Source organism: Phascolarctos cinereus, unplaced genomic scaffold (genome assembly GCF_003287225.1).
Source record: "Phascolarctos cinereus isolate Bilbo 61053 unplaced genomic scaffold, phaCin_HiC Scaffold_2;HRSCAF=192, whole genome shotgun sequence".
In the NCBI taxonomy this organism is placed as follows: domain Eukaryota; kingdom Metazoa; phylum Chordata; class Mammalia; order Diprotodontia; family Phascolarctidae; genus Phascolarctos; species Phascolarctos cinereus.
In genome coordinates this window covers 45,592,343-45,612,207 of record NW_027555625.1, presented here as the reverse complement: position 1 = coordinate 45,612,207, position 19,865 = coordinate 45,592,343, and the positions used below count along the sequence as shown (strand labels likewise).

At 47.4% G+C, this 19,865-nt stretch overlaps 1 protein-coding gene across 1 annotated transcript; it reads left to right on the top strand.

The window, feature by feature from the left end:
* The first annotated feature begins 602 nt into the window (after positions 1–602).
* On the top strand, positions 603–18,425 carry ZNF821 (zinc finger protein 821). Its single transcript, XM_020963729.2, is given in 9 exon segments — positions 603–649; positions 1,465–1,525; positions 3,896–4,012; positions 11,715–11,840; positions 14,358–14,506; positions 15,084–15,188; positions 16,217–16,383; positions 17,467–17,851; positions 17,853–18,425. Coding segments are annotated over 7 exon segments (1,416 nt in total). The 5' UTR covers positions 603–649; positions 1,465–1,525; positions 3,896–3,972; the 3' UTR covers positions 18,297–18,425.
* The last annotated feature ends 1,440 nt before the right edge of the window (positions 18,426–19,865 follow it).

The window sequence follows — 19,865 nt, the reverse complement described above, 5'->3', positions numbered from 1 at the left end:
GAAAAGAGCCGGGCACTTTGGGGTTTGGGGTTTGGGGGGCGGGCTGAGGCGGGGTGGGGCAGCAATGTGGGGTCTGCGGTTGAACTTGACTGTGGAGGAGAGCAGAGGTCCAGAGGGCGTGGCGGCAGGCCGAGGGGGGGGGCTCCGGAGGGAGGCCCCGCCCATGGAGAGGGGGAGGAGGAGGAGCCGGCGGCGGCGAGCGGGGATGAGGGAGGCGGGGACGCGGCTCCGGCGGCTCCTGCTCGTGCACGCGCCTCCCCCCCCCGCTGGCGGGTGCACGAGCGGCGCGGTCCCGCCGCTCGCGTCGCCATCTTTTCCCCCCTCCGTCTGTCTGTCTGCCGCTGGCTTTGTCCGTCTGCAGCGCCGCCCGCAGGATCCCCGCGCACGGCCCGGCCAGAGCCCGCCTGGCCCCGGCCCCGGCCCGGAGAGGCCCCGGCCCTGGCGTGGCCCGAGTCGCGAACCCGGGGTCCATTGTCCGGTGGTCCGTCTGTCTGGCCGGCCGGAGGCGGGGCCCAGCGTGGGGGTCGGAGCGCCCGGTACCGGGTAAAGAGCCCCCCCCTTCCCCGCCTCCCGGCCCAGGCTCGGGACGCTCCGGCGTGGGGCGGGAGGGGAGCAGCCCCCGCCCCCTCCCGAGGCCGTCCGGGCTCGGGTCTGTCTGTCCTTTTGTCTGTCTGCGTCTGGGGTGGGGGAGGGGAGGACTCTCTCGGGCGGTCGGGGAGCGGGGCGGGCGGGGGAGGGGAAGAGACGGTCGGTGAAGCCCCCCTCCCCACCCCCTGCCCTTTCTGTGGTTTGCCTTTTCCGTCTGTCTGCTTCTGAGATGGGGACAGAAGGGCTTCTCTCCTGCCCTCCCCAATCTGTTCCTCTTTTTATTGGGCTCCGAGCTTGGGGCTTGAGGACCGGGGTGGGGGGGTCCTGTCTCCCCGGCCTTGGCCCCGATCGCCGGGGGAGCCTGGTGTGTGGGTGCCCGCCGTCTCTTGCTCCCCGCCCCCTTCCCTCTTCCCGTCTGCCGGTCCATCTGTCTCCGCATGAGAAGGGGCTAGTTCCCTCGCAGCCTCTCTCCCTGCCTCCCAGGGCCGGTGGCTGGCTGGGTGGGTGACAAAGGGGTGGCTGTTATCCTCCGAGCCGTGCCAGAAGAGTCAGCCAGGCCCGTTGGCTTGCGGGGCTAGGAAGGGAGAGGATCAGCCCTGGGCTTCGGGTCTCCCCAGAAAACTTTTACATTTTGGATTTCTGAGACTACTTTGTTGCCCGAAGGTGTTGGTCGGGGGGAGGGGAGGGGGTTGTTTGATTTGTTTTGTTTTAACGTCTGTAAAGACCTTTGGAACTTGTCTGATGATTATTCCTTGGGACAATTTAAGTTCGGAATAGTGAAAAGAGAAATTTCAGCTGATACTACACTGTCCAAACAGGTGGGAATGTGGTGAATAGTAAGGTGTCTATAACTAGCTCTTCTCTCCAATTTCGCAGATAAAATCAGCTGGATTCAGTCGAGTTTACTTGCTCCATGGGAACAGCATAAGAGCTGGAGGTGAGAACTGTACAGTCTTTAACTGCTTGAATTTCACCTGATTTTGCTCATTGAGACTTTCAGCGTGCTCAGGAAACTGCAGCCCAGTACCTGTAGAATAGCCTTGTTGTTCACTATGATGATCATGCTAGAAGTCGGTGGGGAGACTTTGGGCCTTTTTTAATGAGGACTCTTAACCCAGCTGCCAGCCACAGTTAAATGGTGACTGAACTCCTTTTGGGAATCTGTCTCTGACACCTGAATCTCTCCAAGTTCTCTTTTTCTTCATCTTCCCTTTGTTCAAAAAAGTCATCGAGTCCCAGGATTGTCTTTTTTTTTTAGCATGGTTTCAGATCTAGGTGGGGGAACTGAGGCTAAGTTGAAAGCAATGATCTTTGAATTCCTTTCTCTGTGAAGGGTTGATCTTATTAGGTCTTTGCCCAAGTAGATTATTTTGGACTTTAGTATTATCATTATTATGTGGGCTTTAGAGGTCTGTGTGTAGTTAATTTCTTTTGAGGGATGGGGGGAACGGGGGTGTTACTCATCCTTCCTGGAACCCCACAGGTTGTTGTGTCCAAGTGATTTGGCCACTAGGGGGAATTATTAGATGCTAGCTGGGGACACGGCAACCTAAAATATGCAGGAGACATGCATCTCTCCCTCCTATTTACCTAGCCCAAATTCTGTAGCCTTATCATTAGGTCCTTGCCTGACAAAATGAGCTAGAGAGGGGCCCTTCAACCAGAAGAGGCCTTTCCTCAAAGAAAATGCTACGAAAATAATATCATGATTGCTATTTTTGATTAATTAAAAAACTTTAGAGATGATCAAATTAAAACTTCTCATTTGTTTTACACTAGAGGGGTATATCTCAGTTTATTAAAACCCTGAGGTCTGAATAAAAGTGAGTAATGTTTTAAATGCCTGTGTTGGGAAACTCCAGGTGAAGTCACACTGTATAATAATATAGAGAAGCTAACTTACTGGACTTGAGGAATAGGAAGAAAAAAAAATAAAGTTAGTGCTACAGAAAACCTCTCCCTGTGGTAGTAGCACTGTATAATTTTTGCTATTGGAGGGATGGGTTTTATTTTTTAACTGATGCTTTGAGGAGATTCTCTTTTCTTGAGGGTGAGAGAGAAAATCCTGGTAAAAGCTCTTCCCAGTGTTGCTTCTTATGCAAACCTGTCTTAGCTCTTTGGGGTTGCTTCCTTTCTCTTCTGGGAGGCAGGATCTGATTTTGGGTCTGGTATAACAAATGGTAAATGCCTCACTGCTTGGAAATATAATTAAACCACTACTGGCTACATATTTAACGTAGAGTAAGCTATATTTGTATATCACAGGAGTAGTTTTATAGAGGGAGAAGATGGGAAAAACTTAGAAGGGAATGAGCTACATGCTTCTCTGTCTTAGGTAGGATTGAGGCCTATGATCTGTCTTGGCTGTCTTCCTTCCAAAGTAAGAGATTCTGAAGAACCTTTATGCTTGGACTTCTTTTCCTCTTATAGCAGGAAAGTGGATGAGGGAAAAGGAGTTCTGCAGCCTTTCCTGGATAGGGAATGTTTCTCCTCTTTTGAAGCTTCCTTCTTTGTCAAATGACCTTCCAAGTCATGGAGGGTGGATTGAGTCTCGCTGCTGAAGTCATTAGCTTTGGCTTCACCAGTGGCTCTGTGGACACAGGGCCATGTGGGTGCTCTTTACGGTGGGGGCCTTTCTTCCCTTTGGGGAATTAGCACTGTTGGTATCCATCCATCCGTCCATCATTATACTTGGATCACTAGACAGAAGCAGTGTTTTCCCATACCATTTTCATTTACAGATATCCAGGATTTGGGGACCTTTCTTTCCTATCCCACAGGGACTGATGCCTTTGTCACCTCTGGGTGAGATAACTACAATGTGAGCTTGACAGCCGCCTGGAAGCTTCAGTATGTTGCAGTATGCAGTACTTGACTTCCTGTGGGCATGTGAAATGTGAGCTCTGATCCCTCTCTGGGCTTCCTGCTTACCTCCGATGCCATTCATGGGGGTGATTTCTTTGGGCCCCAAATCATCCTGGATCAGGGTACCTGTGTATCTTTCTCTCACTCTGTCCTGTGGCTGCAGTCCAGATCACTTGCCAAGATCCTGCTCATCCTCTAGATGGAGTTAGAGAGGACCTTTGAGGAGCCTTCTTCCACTGAATTCTCTGAGGACCTTGGTCCTGGGCTGGAGAATGTGTTCATTTCTGTTTCTCTGTGGGTAATTTCATTTCTTGGTACATAGGCTCTTGGCACCTGGGGTATTTCATGCTGTTTTCATGGGGCTGTTTTTAAGAATCCTTTACCTTTTAAATTTATGTGATACCCAGAGGCAGAAATTCCTGACAGTTGTCACTGTCTCTAGGTCAGTGCCTTACAAGCAGGCAGGAACATTTCCAGTGGTGAAGCTGGACGAGGCCAGAACTACGGGGCCAGGGAAACATGTCCCGTCGGAAACAGACCAATCCAAATAAAGTTCACTGTGAGTATGAGAAAAAGGAAGGGGTCTGGAGGAGATGAGTTCTAAGGCCTTTCCTAGTTCTAAGGAGCCTATTCTAGAGTCTCTGAAAACTTGGGACCCAAGGAGAAAAAGCAGATTGGGAAAGGGAACTGAGTTGTCAGTAGGACAGTGGTTAGCATTAGATTTAATTTGTGGAGGGAGGTAAGGCAGAGCTTGAAGATACGAGAATTGCTGGTGGGAGGAGTACAAGAAGTTTCATCAACAGCACATATTTTCTTGAGCGTGTGTTATGTGCAAGGCCCTAAAATGGACACTGTCCATACAAAGAGCAAATAAGTCATAGTCCTAATGCTCAGGCAGCTTATAGCTGAATAGGCCACATGTCAAACATTGGCCTCAGCTGACTGTTAAAAGGGAAGAATGCAGCCAGTAATACCTTCAGGACCTGGAAGGACCGAAGAGCACTAGGGATGTGGGGGTGGAGAAGATGCTACCTGGACAGGTGGGACTGCAAGAAGCATCTGTGAATTGCCTCCTAGAGGCAAAGGTGCTGAAGAATGAGTAGTGATTAGATCAGTGGAGAGGGGGAGGTAAGGCCGGACCAAAGCACAGAGTGGGAAATGGATGTGGGTTACTTAAGGGACAGTGATTAGATACTGTCTAGAGAATTCGGTTGATGAAGGATTGGAACTCAAGGTTGGGGTAGGGGGGAGGTTTGGCTGTGATCAGAGAGAGACCTGAATGCTGAAAATTGAGAGCCGATTCCACAGGCAGTGAATAGCTATTGAAAGTCTTTGAGCAGAAGAGTGACCTGGGCAGAGTGTTGTTTTAGGAAGATTACTCTGTCCACAGTGAGAGGAAGGGGTACTTTCCCTATGATTGTATTGGCATAGGGAGCTTTTGGTGGGGAAACTCCTTCCCCAGTGCAGGTCAACACTTCCACAATGTGTAGTCTTAGAGGGATGTGTGGGGGGAAACATTTATAGAGCACCTACTATGTGCCAGGCACTGTGCTGAGTAATTTTTTTTATAATTTTATAATTTATCTCATTTGATCCTCATAACAACCCAGGAAGTAGGTACTATTATTATCCCCATTTTACAGTTGATGAAACTGAGGCAAACAGGGACTTCAGGCCCAGCACTCTAACCACGGTGCCACCAGCTGTCTCTGACTAAGTGCTCAGGGCTACGCGGCCTGTATGTGTCAGAGGCAAGGCGGCTCAGACCTTCCTGACTTCTGGGCCAGCTCTCTTCTCTGTCCTGCCACACTGCCTCCTAGCAGGTAAAACAGATTGAAGAAGGGAGGAGACTTACAATATTCCAGGCAAGAAATGTCAGCTTGCCATTGTTACTGAATTGTTTTATATGTAGATATACGGTTTGGTGTCTAGGACTGGCCGGACAGCAAAGGAACAGATTTTTAAAAGGAATTTTCCTCAGGGCTGTATGCTCGATAAATACTTATTGAATGAAGGGGAAGGTCCCTGTATTGACTGGAGATCCTCACCCAGAAAATATGACAGAATTTGAAAGAGTGACACTCTGTGTTAGGGTGACTAGCAGATCCCTGATGTATGGGGAAGAGAGAGGCTCTCTGGGTGCAGTGAGTAGGGAAGAAGGTTTGGTTGGAAATAGACCTGAAGAAAGGGGATTGGGGCATTCTCAGAAGGAGAGAATGCTGATGGAGTCAGGCTTGAGAGAGCTTCTGGGGAAGGGATTGAGGTTACAGGGAAGCTGTGCAGTAATTGTGCACAAATTTTGTATTGAGAGAGAGAGAAATTGTTGAGTGGAGGAGGTGGAAATTCTCTGGTGCAAGATTTTTCCTGGATATAGGTGGGTGTGGCTGGTTGAATTAAATGAAGATGAAAGAGAAGAGGTAAATTAGCAATGGGGGGCAAAGCAACTGTGTGTGGCCGCTTCTCAGAGGGCAGCGAAGGAGCAGGAGAATTGAGTGGCTTTGGCTGCTGTGATCTGGCGTGTGGACTGTGAGCCAGATGCTGGGCGAGGGAGGGAAGTTGCTAAGTGATGCAGACACGGCCAGGGCAGGGCAGGGCAGGGCCAGGCTGGGTTGCAGTGGCCTCTTTGGTGGATTAAGGGGATTCGGTGTAGGTCAACCAGAGAAGTTTCTAATAGCACTCACCATGTAGACAGACTGCTCAGGCTGAATGAAAGGGAGTTGGTAAGTAATATGTGGGTGGCATAACACACTGTGGCCTTTACCCTGGAGACTAAAGTCCATTCCAGCCCCTTCTTGCTTTAGTCAGCCAGATCCTGGGAGCCTTGGTATTCGGGGCTGGAGACAGATGCACAGACCAGCTGTGGGGGAGGGCAGCACCATGCACATCTGCAGCTGCCTTGGTGCCTCTGAGCCCAGTGACCTTTGTGTGAGAGAGGGGAGTAACTGGAGCCTGGTGTGGGGGATGGCACTCAGAGCAGGCACCTCTGCAAAGACCTTCCACTCTTGGGCTGGGAGCTGCTCCTGGAGAGCAGGTGTCCCAAGTGGGTCTGAAAGTCCTGGGGCTAGCCGGTGTTGGGAACAGGGAAACACTCTCAGAGGGTGGATTTACCTGGCATGATCAAGAGGCAGATCACCAAGATTGTTTCTTTAACAGTGGTACAATGGAGCTGGCCCTGACAATAATGTTGACAGACTGTAGGTGGTTTTGATGCTTCTTCGGCCTGGCTGAAAGGGAGGGGCAGCATGTGCAGTGGTCCAGTTCACTGTATTGAATCTGATCCTGTATGTCTACCTTATCCTCTGATAAAGTGATCAGAGTAGGGGGCAGCGAGGTAGTGCAGTGAATAGAGCACCAGCCCTGAAGTCAGGAGGACCTGAATTCAAATTTGGCTTCAGGCCAAACACTTGACACTTACTAGCTGTGTGACCCTGGGCAAGTCACTTAACCCCAATTGCCTAAAAGCAAAAAAAAAAAGTGATCAGAATAGACTCAAGATCGAGGAAGTAGGAGAAGGCTACAGAAGCTTTGCTCCAAGTCAGAGTTCATCAGCAGAGGAAAGCAGCGATGACTAGGTTTCATTGGGTCTGCATTCCAAGAAAACAGAGCATTGTGCCGTGGCCCAAAGCCCCCGAGGAACACCAGCGCCCTGCTCCTGTAGCCAGACTGCATTTGTTGGCTCAGGCTCTGCAGACACTGCTGGGGGGAGGGGGGGAAGAGGAACTCAGAGTGTGCTGGGCTTTGTAAGCTGCCCAATTTCTGACATGCATGCCCTCTGCCTCTTTTCCCCTCTTCCTCCTTCTCAAAACAAATTCTCTAGAGGGATTCCTGTGCTATATCTAGTTCACTTTTGAAAGAAATGAATATAGAACTTTTGGAATGAAAACTTGGAGGAAATCTTAGTGACATGGTAAATGTTAAAAGGCTGAGGTGTGTGTCAGATCTCCCATTAGTCCTTGACAGCTGCATCTAGAAAGACAGCTACAAATACGTCATCTCCCGAAGCTTCGCAGTGTATTCAGATAGAGCAAACTGCTTTTAAAAAAAATGAAACTTTCATCTTAAAGAGATCCTTGCTTTCCTATTGCAAAGTCAGTCAGCATTTAGTAAGCACCTACTATGTGCCCAGCACTGTGCTATGCACTGGGGAAATGAAAAGAGACAAAAGACAGTCCCTGCCCTCAAGGAGCTTAATCAAAGGGCTAAAGCCTTGACTCTTTTTTTTTCCTTTTTTTTATTTAAATTTTTTTATTTTTTCCATGTGCTTTTGAGTTGAAAATTTTTCTCCCTTTTCCTCCCCCCCACCCTCCCCAAGACAGCACACAATCTGATATAGGCTTTACATTTACATACCCATTAAACATATTTTCACATTAGTGAAGTTGTAAGTAAAAATTAAAACCAATACGAGGAACCATCAGAAAGATGAAACAAAACTCAACAGAAGGTAAAAAAAAAATAGCGATTCGACTTCCATAGTTCTTTCTTTGAATGTGAACAGCATTATCCATCCCGAGGCCTCTGGAAATGTCTTAGATCCTCATAATGCTGAGAAAGGTTCAGTTTAACAATCTTAGTCATTGCATAACGTGGCTGTTATTGTGTACAAAGTCCTCTTGGTTCTGCTCACTTCACTTAGCATCAGACCATATAAGTCTTTCCAGGTTTTTCTGTAAAGCCTTGACTCTTAAAGCACCCATCATGTACTATCCCTTTCAGCTGAAGAGCACTGTGTGTTTTGCCTTCCTTCGCTGTTAGTGCCCCTGTAAGGTAAGGGGCCATTATTAACACAGAGCAGAGAGAGGTCAGTCTCCAGTGTTACAGGACTGTTCAAGTGGGAAGAAGTGGGAATGGAGCCCCTAGATGGACAGCTTCTGGGACTTACGCATTTCATGGCTCACCTCTTTTCTTAGGATGTGTTTTTGCTGTCTTACAAAAGCCTAAAATGGCATTTATTTAGTTACAGTGACTAGTTTTGTAGTACCTGGATCACAGGAAAAAGAAATGGAATCCTAAAATCTTTGACTTTATATATAATACCTTCCATCCCATACTTCTCAATTGCCCTTAGCCTTCCTTGCCTTGAGTATCAGCCAGTCTCTAAAGCTTTTGTCAGACAAGAACCACAATATTTCCATTTCATGGGCAAGGACAGGTAAGATTATGCTAGCTTATTGTGGTCCCCAGGTGCCTTTTTCTCAGCTATTAATGGCCAAACAGCCATGTTTCAATAAGGTGGTCTTGTATTATGTAAAGGAGAAAGAATCAGAATCAGTCTGTCCTGTTTCAAAATGAGGAAATAATCATAGGCAATTCTATAATTATTCATTGACATTTATTGCTGTAATCTATTCAGATTTCAGCTGTAGCTGGACATTTCCTTAACAAGTCGAGTACTTTCATATAGAAGTGTGGCTCCTTATAGTAGAATTGAGTGTTTGGATAAATAATACTTTCTTTAAAGTTAATCATAGGTCTTACCTTCCTACTATAGAATCTTTTCCACTGTACTTTGCCTGGAAGAGTAGACTGATTTATTTGCTTATTTATTTTAAATAGTGAAATCTCTGAAGAATGCAGTCTACCTGGGTTCTTTTCCTAGGTCAGGAGGACCAGAAGATAAAGGAATGTAAACTTTTCCTGACAAATTGATACCAAAGGGTGGCAGAATTAATTTGTTTAAGTATGCTAGCCCAGGATAGCAGTCAGAGAGTCCTGGAGGAAGAGAAGTTGTGCAAAATGGATTCTTGTCCACTCTTGAGAGTGCCCTTGGCTCCCCATCTTCTTTCCATTTGGAATATAGCAATGCATGAGGCCCTTTGAGCTCACTTAGTGCTAATTAGCTGAACTGTAAAGTTCCATCTCTTAGTAGGAAGCCCTGTACTTATCCACTGTTTGAAAAGGTAACTATAAAATGTTTATATTTTCCTTGGATGTAATGAACTTAACAGTGGACAGCAGTGACACAGGTGCCATAATCTAATCATACAGTTCACAAACTCCTTATTACTTCAGTTTAGGGACCAGCTACTATGGTCAGGATGCTGCAAAGGTTGTCCTCTTGTTTTTCTGTGAACTCTCTGTTGCTCATGGGTCTAGTGGCCCAGAATTTGGCCTTCAGGGTCACACCAGTCTGTTGCCACTTGTTTTTAAGCAGAGGCACCCTGCCCTACAGGATGCATAGGCAGAATCTCTTTGCTGTGGCCCGATGGGAAGCTGGAGGGGCCTATGGCATCATTTCTGTGAGGCGTCAGATTGGTATTTTCATCCTGGTTCTTCCACTTCCTTGCTCTGTGACCTTGAGCTACTCCCTTTATCTTACTGGGCCTTTGCTTCCTCGGCTCTAAAGGGAGGAGGTTAGACCAGATGATCTCTGGGCTCTAGCAGCTGTGGGCAAGTCAGGTCCCTGGGCTCTTGTGTCGAGGACAGCAGATCTTCACTTTTTGCATTAGGGACTCATGTGACAGTCCAGGGAAGCCTAAATAGAGATTTCTACACATACATTTTCTTTCTTCTTAAAGAACAGAAGCCCCTTGAGTGTGTGGCCTGCTTGATTTTTGTCTTTGTATCTAGAGGGGCCTGAGGTAGTTGGTGGTCACTGATGCTTGGTTGATTCTGTTGTACTGTTACTCTGGGCCCTGAACCCCCTTCTTAGTAATGAAGCAGGGACAGTTATGAGTAATGGTGTCAGCTGACAGCATCTGCACAAAAGAAGACTCCCCATCTGCTCTAAGAATTAGTAATCTGACTACCCTCCTGCGTAATAAAATAATGATAATAACTAACATACTATGTGCCAGGCATTGTGCTAAGCACTTTACAGTTATTGTATCATTTGCCTTCATAGCAACCATGGGAGGTAGGTGATTTTATTGCCCGTTTTATAGATAGGAAAGCCTAAGCAGGCAGAGGTTAGTGACTTGCCCAGGGTCACACAGTGACTGTCTAAGGCCCAATCTCAACTCCAGTCTTCCTAACTCCAGGCCAGGCTGCCCCTAATTGTAGTAATAACTCTAAGGCTTAGAATCCTTAAGCCCTTTCCCATACAGTAGTCTAGGGCAGGAGGAGTTAGCATATCTCTTCTACTATCTCCCAGGTCATCCTGGTCAGAATGGGTAGGTCATCCATATGCCTTCTCCTTCTCCATCCAGGGAACATGACTGGGAACCTAAGCTCTGGCTTTTTCTTCCCTTTCCTCTGACAGAAGAGGCTCCACCTATTGTGAGGTGTTTCACTGGGGCTTCTCATCTCCACCTCTCACTGGTTAGGGAATGATGGCTGTAGTTTCCATTTTGTCTGAGATCATGATAACCTTAGGAAAAAACCCCAGACTCTTCCTTCCCTTCCCTGCTGGGCCACGTGGGGATGAGGAGCAGAGCATGGAGAAGTTAACTCCTACAGTACTGAGTAGAGCCTCAGTCTCTTTAAACAGAAATTAGTCCACAGGCATTTATTAAATACTTAGCATGTATCAGACTCGGAGCCAGGTGTTGAAGCAGCAGGAGGAGGAGCCTGGATTTTGAGAGATCAGTAAGAGGATGAAGAGATCCTAGGATATAACCCTAGGTTATATGTCTGGGTCAGCCCCTTCAAGGCATGTCTCAGGCATAAATGGTCTTTTTGTAGAAATAGGTTCAGGGAGTGTCCATTACTGAATCAGAAATTAATTGACTTTTGGCTGTATTCATTAGGCTTTAAGAAGAAATATTGGAGGAAAAGAGCTTGGGAGGTGGAAGGTCAGTATCTGGATGTGTTACTTGAGGGGATTAGAAGGAGCTTTGATCTGTGGGTTAGAGAGTATGTGCTCAGCCAGGAGTTTATAGTCTAGCTTGCTTTCTGCCTGCATACTTGAATACCATAAAGCATGCATGTTAGGAATCGTTCTCCCCAGACTGAATGGCCTAGCTCTAGCCTGATTACTTCCCATCCCCTTGCCTTAATTTCCCCAGTCATAACAGAAGGTTTGCAAATGAAAGCAGTTGTTATTTTGCACTTGATTCCCTTTGAAATAACTCAAGGTCAGTAGGATGTAAAGGAAGGGAGTATGTGATGTTTTCTAGGGATGTTGGCCACAGGTAGCTCAGAGGGCCTTTATTACTGCTCAGGAAGGTTAGCTGCTCCCAGAAGCCTAGTGGAGGCAGTAACCTAACTTGGAGATGAATGATCTTTGCAGCCTGTCTGCTCACATTTGACCTTCCTGCCAGCCTCCCTGAAGATGTGCTGCCCCAGCTGGTAGCTTGACTGTTTTTCCTTGTGACCTCCAGGGGAACAGGTATTTGCTGGGCTGGAGGAGCAAGCCCGACAGGCGATGATGAAAACGGATTTTCCTGGAGATCTTGGCAATCAGCATCCAGCTATCCAGCAACTGAGAGATCAGGCCTCCAGTAGCAGTGAGTTCTGCACCTTCTGGTAATGACTCAGGGCAATGGGGAGAGGAATGTCAGAGTGTGTGTGCCGTGGGGAGCATGCGTGGGGGTGAGGACGAAAGGAGGCGTGAGTTAGGCTCACAAAAGGTGCCTTAGTGTGTCAGAGGCATGTGCTTACCTTCCATTAGGCCAGGTTTGAAATCATGTCTCACTCACTGTATACAGTGGCTGACACAGTGTTAGACACACATAGATCTTTGGTGTGTGTGATATACGTGTCCAAACAGGCATGGAAGTGGAGGGGAGAGGTTCCCTATCTTTGGGGTATCTCTTTATATTTTGTAATTAATGAAAGGCAGCAGGAGTCTTTGAGAGGCATTGTGGTGCATTAGCTAGAGAGCCAGCCTGGAGTCAGGGAGGCCTGGGCTCACACTCTGTCTCTGCCACGTCCTGACTTTGCAGCCCTGACAAATCACGTAAACTGCCAGGGCCTGAGGCATTTCTTGAAAACTAGTCATTGGCATAGCTTCCCCCAATCAAAACACAGGTCTGGTCTTAAAAGGAGGGAGGCTCCTCCTCCTCACAGAATTTGGGGTGGGGAAAATGTAGTATGAATTTAAATGTCCAGTGTGATATAGGAGTTATCCTTAATGAGATCAAATTTGACATCTCCAGGCACAAAAGAAGTCCCCATTAAAATAGTTTTTACCTGACATTATAATCTAGAGAGGAAGTTGAAAGGATTAATTATGAAGATGCCTAATAATGCCCCCAAACACTGACAGAATACTGAGTGGACAAGCCTGTGTCTCTAATAACAGGCATGACTGGGCATGATAATATCTAGAAAAATCTAATCACTTTGTTATGAAAAACAGATGGCTCTCTTTTCTAGATAGTGAGCTTGGAGGGGTTTTTGTTTTTAAAAAGGGAACTCCATCCAGAAAAAAAAATGGAGTTTCTCTTTTGGCAGGCTTTAAAAAAAAATTAATACAATCTCTTGTATCAAGACTTTTCAGCTAAACTTAGAAGTAACCTGCCACCGTTCTCCTTTCCCCCTCCATCAAAAAAGAGCTGGTTATAAAACACATGCTTATTAAAGGAGTTCCAGTCTTTCATTATCAAAGCCTGAAGCTTTTGGATAGATAAAGATAGGGATGTAACTCTAGGTACTTCAATTCAGCATAGATAGATAGATAGACAGACAGACAGACAGACAGATAGATAGAATTAATCCCAGGGTTCAAACCCAGCCCATCAGCCAATGAAAAGAGCTAATGTTAACATGTAGCTTCAAACATGTAGTCTCGGATGGAAGTTAGAGGGACCCACATTGCAGTTCAATATTATTTTTTCTAACAGTTAGGGGCACCCTTTAGTTCCACAAGCTTCTGTCCAGACCTGCGCAGTTTGTGCAGAGCGTGATGTCCCAAATGCTGGGACAAGCCGAGCAGAAGCCATCCTTCTGCCAGGGATGTGATTTCATCTGTGACAGAGTGGTAATGGGTAACTTTTGCAAGATACCAATAATGGTAGTGCTTGGATCTCTGGGGAGCCAAAGAGGATTTAGAGGTATGGGGATGGAGGCAGAAAACAGGAAGTGTCATGCCAATGAAAGTCATTCCCATTGCCTATGCCTAGAACCTAGAACCAAGCGGTGCCTGTCCTCTTCTTCGGGGCTGATGGTCAGGCCTGGAAATCAACCCATAGCTGGGGTAGGGAAGGACGTGGGGTCTTACAGTTTTGCTTTGGCTGCTCACCCTCTTGGGATGGAGGCTAGGGACCTTTCAGCTGCTTTGGTCTAATCTAATTCATCTTCCTTAATAACTAAAAGCAAACCAAACCCAGCTTCAGTTATCAGGAATTATACTTTGTCCTTAATTGAAATATGGCCTGTTCTTTCCAGTCAGCTCTTCAGGGATTCACCTGGTTAAAAAATTAGGAAAATTATGGGTGCAGACCCAAGCTCACACTGCTCCTGGCTGGCAGCCATGCCGCCATTACTGCAGAGTAGCGAGCAGCATCTTCCCTAAAGTGACGTCATTATCATTTACCAAGTCACCCTCTCCTCTGGTAGAGTCACCTTCATCGACCGAGGGAAAGAGCCTGCTGGTGTCTCTGGGGCTGCCACAGCCGGGGGAGGGAGGTGTGTTGGGGTCCTGACCTTGGGCAGAGAAGGAGTAACAACTGGGCTGAATGCTTAGAGTCGGTGAGGGATGTTGGGGGTGAGTGTACGGAGCCTGGAGGTGATGCCGGGGGAGGGAACAGTGTGTGACTTGTGTGGGGAGGTTTGATTGAGAGTGTGAAATGAATGCATGGGGACCCATGGGGGTTTCCGTGGCAGGGATCCATGACCATTTTCCAACCCCACCCGTTTTCTGTCTGCGTATAGCCTCCTACACCACAGCTGTAGCCCCAGGGTACTTCACGTGATATGTGCTGTCTAACATGCCTGCACACACAGCCGTGAGTTTGTGTAGCAGGAAGCTCAGGGCTGAATCCTGCTGGAGTCGGACTAAGTGGCTGGTTTGTGTCTTCCAGGCGACAGTGAGGGGGACGAAGAGGAGACCACACAAGACGAAGTCTCTTCCCACACATCCGAGGAGGATGGCGGGATGGTGAAAGTGAAAAAGGAGTTAGAGAATGCAGAGCAGAGTGTTGGAGGGAATGAGGTGATAGGGGACCACGAGGCAAGTGACAAAGTGCCCACAGGATGACCACCCTTCACTTGGGTTGGATGCCCCCTCTCTTGACTATTCCTTGGCCCCTACCAAAACAACAAAACCGTCTCTGTCCAGTGGCCTTCTGCTTCCCAGCCTCCACTCCCTTCCTCCCCTCCCTAATCTCTGTTCATGTGTACAAAAGAAAACAAGAATTTGCTACCCAAGGAGCTCTCTTTTCCAGTTACCTCTTTTAAGGATGGCACCCAAAAAACATGCACAGAAGGGAGTTACATGACTAGTCCTCCCCAAAAAATATAGTAGGGAAAGGAGATAACACACTGTTCATTCCTGTCAGGACATGTAAGGAGAATGGAAATGGAGACTAATTTAACTATCTTCTCCTTAACTGTGTCTGCAGAGAGAAGAGGAGGATGAGATGGAGACTCAGTTTTTGTTCTTTTTTTTTTCCTTATCCTTATGCCCTGTGAAGGGGGTGGGAAAAGAGGAAGAAATTAGTAATAGACACTCTGGGCTCAGGAACAGCTGAATTGAGCATCCGTGTACTTGCCTTTTATATTTTTAATTAAGTTTTGCTTGTTTATAGGTCTCTGAACATCTGAATTCTGACCCCATGCTTGGCCTCTGTCAGTGTCCCCTTTGCCAGTTGGACTGTGGTAGCCGAGAACAACTCATTGCTCATGTATACCAGGTATAGAGTCTGACAGAAGCTGTACACCCTCTTTTGAACCCTGAGTAATGAATGATTTAACTCCTTTCCAGCCCTACATGTCATCTTAACCTTGGTCTTTGACTTTGGGTTAATTGCCTTGCTGGGGACTCAGTTCCCTCTTCAGGAAAATGAGGTTAATTTCTGTTCCCTGTTAAATGCATAGCACTTTGGAGAGAATGAATGGTATATATTGGATGACATGATTTGAGCCCCCAGGTGGAGACACTGGGGAAATTATCATTATTCCTATTAAAATTATTTAATGAATCTTTCAAACATGAAATAAAAACCAGTATCTGTTAATGATGAATAAAGCTTCAATTTAAAAGAAAAAAAGTAACCTTAATGTTTCTGAAGTATTGGGGGAAAATTATAATCCTGCAGGATTGGAGGACGGGGGTGGGACTTGCATATTCTGATCTAACCCAAGAATCCCTGTACTTTTATAATAGTTTCTGACAAGATAACCCTCCTATTTGTTAGCCTAGACTCTACTGTGAAGGTCTTTGCATTGCAAGAATGGATATATCTTGAGCATAAGCTATTTCCAATGATCTTTTCAGAAGTACAGGCATTTAAGCTCATATTCCCACTAACACATAGCCTCCTCTTTTTGCCTATTTCCCTCCTGTTGTCTCCTATTTCCTTATTTCTTCGTTACTTTTAACTTTCACTTGAAAGCCCTCCCACTATACTGTCCACAAAGAGAGATCCTGAAAAGTATTCTGGTTCAGACTCCATAGTTAAAACCAGTTATCTCACTATTTCTCAGGAGAGTCAGAACCTAGACCAGCAAGAGAGGCAGGCCAAGAGCTCTATAAAGCACAAATATTTATTCCTACAGGAGTTATGCAGAGAATAGCTTAGAGTCTCCTGTTCCAACTATAAGAGGAAAGAACTAAGAAATTATTCCTTTGCCCGGCGGGTAGTTTACATGGTGGTGGTGATGGCTTGGAGATGGTGTGTGTGAGAGAGTAATTGGTTGACACGAGGGTTGTCTTTTGCAGCACACTGCCGCAGTGGTGAGTGCCAAGAGTTATGTGTGCCCCGTGTGTGGCCGCGCCCTCAGCTCCCCAGGGTCCCTAGGCCGCCACCTCCTCATCCACTCTGAGGACCAGCGGTCCAACTGCGCAGTGTGTGGAGCCCGCTTCACCAGCCATGCCACCTTCAACAGGTCAGCTTTATGTTCAGCTTCATCATGTGGGGAACAAGTTGTAGGAAGGTCTGTTTTCCCAGAGCTGCTCCTTGCCAAAATGGAGACAGACAATGCAAACAGAGCTCACTGACCCATGTGCTTTTGGAAACAGAATTGGTAATAGCATATAATAACTTCACTCATTTTGGTTTGAGGAGAAATGCTATCCCAATTTCACTCTCCCATCTGGTACTACCAACTGGAAAAGGTCTTAAGTAAGAGTTATTCATGATAACAGATGGGAAGAGAAGCAGCCAGGCCTTTGGAAGGATGGCCAGTGCTTAGGACTCCGTCTCCACTGCTTTAGCAGTGCTTAAAAACAGTAGTATGTGATCTTGACAGCCTAGCCCTGTTGGGCTTCATTGTCAGGTCTGTCTGACCTTTTCCAAAGGCTCTTGATCTTCATCCCAGTCAATGCCAAAGGGAAGGGGAGGCTGGGTGTAGTACACTGGGCAAGTGCCTTGCCTTGCTTCATGGCAGGGTTCATTCCTGGGACTGTGATTCAAGCTTCACTGAACTTTAGAATTCTAAGCATTTGATCCATAGTACAGACTTTCAGCCTAGTCAGGAATGACAAGACATGGTTTTTCCCTTTGGTTCTGATTTTTCTTTACAACATGACTAATGTGGAAATATGTTTAATATGATCATACATGTATAGTCTTTATCAGATTGCATGCCATCGGGGGGGGGGGTTAGAACTCAAAATCTTATAAAAACAAATGTCGAAAACTAAAAATGTATTAGTTAAAAAAAAAAAAAGAATGACGAGAGGAGTCCAGAGGGGCTGAAGGGCTTTTTTGGTTTTGGTGGTCACTGTATGTATACCAAAACCATTTGGACTGGCATATTTGGTGCTCTTCCCCTCAACATTAGTACAGCCTGAATCCTACCTAGACAGATGGGTGCCACTGGCCTGATGGGAAGCAGGGTAACTCCAGGGGTGCTGCATTTCCAAGGAATCAATGCAGGACCAACACCTAAGTCACCCAAGGAACCAGATTTTTTATAATCCAAGCTGTGCTGAGAGGTCACTGACTATTCCCCACTTCTGCTTTTCAGTGAAAAACTTCCAGAAGTACTGAATATGGAATCTGTACCCCCCAACCACAGCGAAGGCCCCTCCAATGCAGAGGGGAAGGACATTGCCTTCAGTCCCCCCGTGTACCCCGCTGGAATCCTACTGGTATGCAACAACTGCGCTGCCTACCGCAAGCTGCTAGAAGCCCAGGCGCCTGGGGTCCGCAAGTGGGCTCTGCGGCGGCAGAACGAGCCCCTAGAGGTTCGGCTGCAGAGGCTGGAACGTGAGCGCACGGCCAAGAAGAGCAGGAGGGACAACGAGACTCCTGAGGAACGGGAGGTGAGGCGCATGCGAGACCGGGAGGCCAAGCGTCTGCAGCGCCTGCAGGAGACGGATGAGCAGCGGGCACGCCGCCTGCAGCGGGACCCGAGAAGCCATGAGACTCAAACGCGCCAACGAAACTCCGGAGAAGCGGCAGGCCCGGCTTATCCGGGAGCGCGAAGCCAAGCGGCTAAAGCGGCGGCTGGAGAAAATGGACATGATGTTGCGAGCTCAATTCGGTCAGGACCCCTCTGCCGTGGCAGCTTTGGCAGCTGAGATGAGCTTCTTTCAGTTGCCAGTGGGCAGTGTAGAGCTGGAGAGTCAGCTTCTGGGCAAGGTGGCCTTCGAGGAGCAGAACAGCAGCTCTGCACTGACCAGACCAGGTCCATGCTGGCCAATACGGACCAGTCCTCTGCCTGCTACAAGCCTCCATCCCCACTGCCGGGGAGGCTCCTGGGTTTGGACCCGGCTTAGCTCATGCCATCACATGTGCACCGAAGCTTCCCTTGCATGCTGGAGGAGAATGGGGACAAAGAGGTGGCTGGCTTAGGAGGCCCCGGAGGGGGCAGGCACTCCAGACAACTAGATTCCCAAGCCGTGGTTGCAGGACATGATTAGTGCTCTGCAAGCTAGGTAATGCCCTGACTTCAGAAGGGCAAATAAATTAATTTTATCTTTACTAAGTCCCTTCAACACTTTTGTGTCAGCTTAATTCTAGGCTGATAAGGTAGAGCATGCTGGTGTGTTTAAGAGAGTCTCGGAAACAGCAGCCTGTTTTCTTGACTCTTCTCCCAAGGAGGAGGGGGCTGTGTGTCAAGATGCAGCACTTGAGGTACTGAAAGTAAAACAGGAGAACCAACCAGATTTGGCCATAAAAGAAAAGGGACTGCTGATTGAGGGGAGGCTTCACTGACCATAATAAAAGCTGATAAGACTATCCCTATGATACTGGGGCAGCCATTTAACCCTGGCCAATGCTTTCTTTCCAGTCAGAATACAGAGAGCCGTTTCTTGAGCTAATGGAAAATGTGGGTCAGGTCTGCTGCTACTCTAGGGGAGGAGGTGGTGCTGTGCTGGGCCAGGTGCCAACTGCTGCTCCCAGGCTGTCTTCCACTTGCCAGTGCCTTAATGTATTCTCCCAAGCAGCAGTCCTATTTAGGAATGTGCTTTCCCAAACAGTTGCAATCATAGGTCTCTATTAGTAAGGAACTAAGGCTTTAATCCATCGCCTGAGTAACTTCGGAGAGCTGGAGGTGGAGGACCAAAACCCATCTAGGAAAATACACAGTTGGTTATTGGAGCACACAGGCCCCCCAGTGGTCAGTGCTGGGGCCAAGACGACCCTCCCAACAGAGCTGCCAAGCCAAGGTGCTGAAAGTTCATACAGCAGCACAGAGCAAAGGCCAAAGCATTCTTGGTTAGCCCAGAGGGAGTCTGCAGTTTAGATAATTATAGTTTAAGGTCTTTCAAAAGGAAGTGGCCTAGTTCAGTTGTAGTCAGATGAACTCTGCCAGGAACCCAGACCACTCTCTTAGTCATAACAAGGAAAATGATTCCTTAAGTCGTTTCATCCTTCATAACAGAGCTGCCTGCAGTGTTCTGCCCAGGGCTATGCCTTCTCCCCATCATGCCCGCTCAGTCCTGTTTTGTTCTGCCTTTGGTTAGCAAGGAAGGGATCAGATGTTTATCCTTTTAGTTGATGTTTTCTGCACTTTGTTTGAATTGTTCTCATTTTACAGATGTGAAAACAAGTCAAGATACTATGACTTTCTAGAATGATGCCGTGAGGTAGCCAGAAATAGACTGCAAACCTGGAGATCAGGGTGTACATCCACCGGCCTCCCACCCTGCTCACCTCAGCACCTGCTGAGGGGCTGCCTGCTCCTAACAGTGTACTTCTGTTAGACAAATCCCTTTAACTATTACTGGAGCAAGAGTCCATGTTAGAGATAGTACTAGTGACTGACAGCTAGAGGCATAGGTGAAAGGAAGAGCAGCAAATACCCCCACGGTTCCCTGCAGCTATGAGTGTTCCCTAAGGCAAGAGCCAAGCTGTGGGGTCTTCATCGGAACTCGTCAGCAGACAGCACAGATTCCAGAACTATCTGCTTAGAGCTCT